The sequence below is a fragment of the Cariama cristata genome, unplaced genomic scaffold (assembly GCF_000690535.1).
Source record: "Cariama cristata isolate BGI_N322 unplaced genomic scaffold, ASM69053v1 scaffold25888, whole genome shotgun sequence".
NCBI lineage: Eukaryota > Metazoa > Chordata > Aves > Cariamiformes > Cariamidae > Cariama > Cariama cristata.
The window spans coordinates 4,633-5,035 of NW_009630997.1; the positions used below are offsets into that span (position 1 = coordinate 4,633).

General features: G+C 59.8%; 1 protein-coding gene across 1 annotated transcript in view; it reads right to left on the reverse strand.

Moving 5' to 3' along the window:
- LZTS1 (leucine zipper, putative tumor suppressor 1) overlaps window positions 1-56 on the reverse strand; it is a gene marked incomplete at its 5' end in the record, with an annotated part of 2,966 nt that extends 2,910 nt beyond the window's left edge. The window contains one exon of the mRNA XM_009705789.1: window positions 4-56. Within this exon, the coding sequence (XP_009704091.1) occupies window positions 4-56 (53 nt within the window). The remainder of the gene's footprint in view (window positions 1-3) is intronic.
- Window positions 57-403: the final 347 nt, after the last annotated feature.

Consider the following 403-nt stretch of genomic DNA (forward strand, 5'->3'; position numbering starts at 1 on the left):
GACCGGGGCAGCACCGGCTTGAAGGCGGTCGGTCGTGCAGCCGGCTTCTCCGCGCCCTGGGGAGAAGAGCAGAGCCCGTCAGCGCAGACTGACACCACATCATCTGTTCTCCCCCATCCCTTCTGCCCCCAAGGACAAGACCCCCGTGGCGGGGATGGCTTAGGTCTCCAGAGCCAAAGGCTCTTTTGGTTAAAACTGCCTCTGTTGGGAGGCAAACGGCGTGTTTGGAAATGAAAGGATTCGGATCGTCTTGCTGATCCAAATTCCCAAAAGCAGAGGGTGGCAGAGTGCCCCCAGCACCTCCCTGCTCCCCCTCTCCTCCCGTTTCCTCAGCATAAACTGTTTTCTCTGAGCCTTCTCCTGGACCAGGACCAGGACAACCCTGTACCCGCTTCCAGGGCAG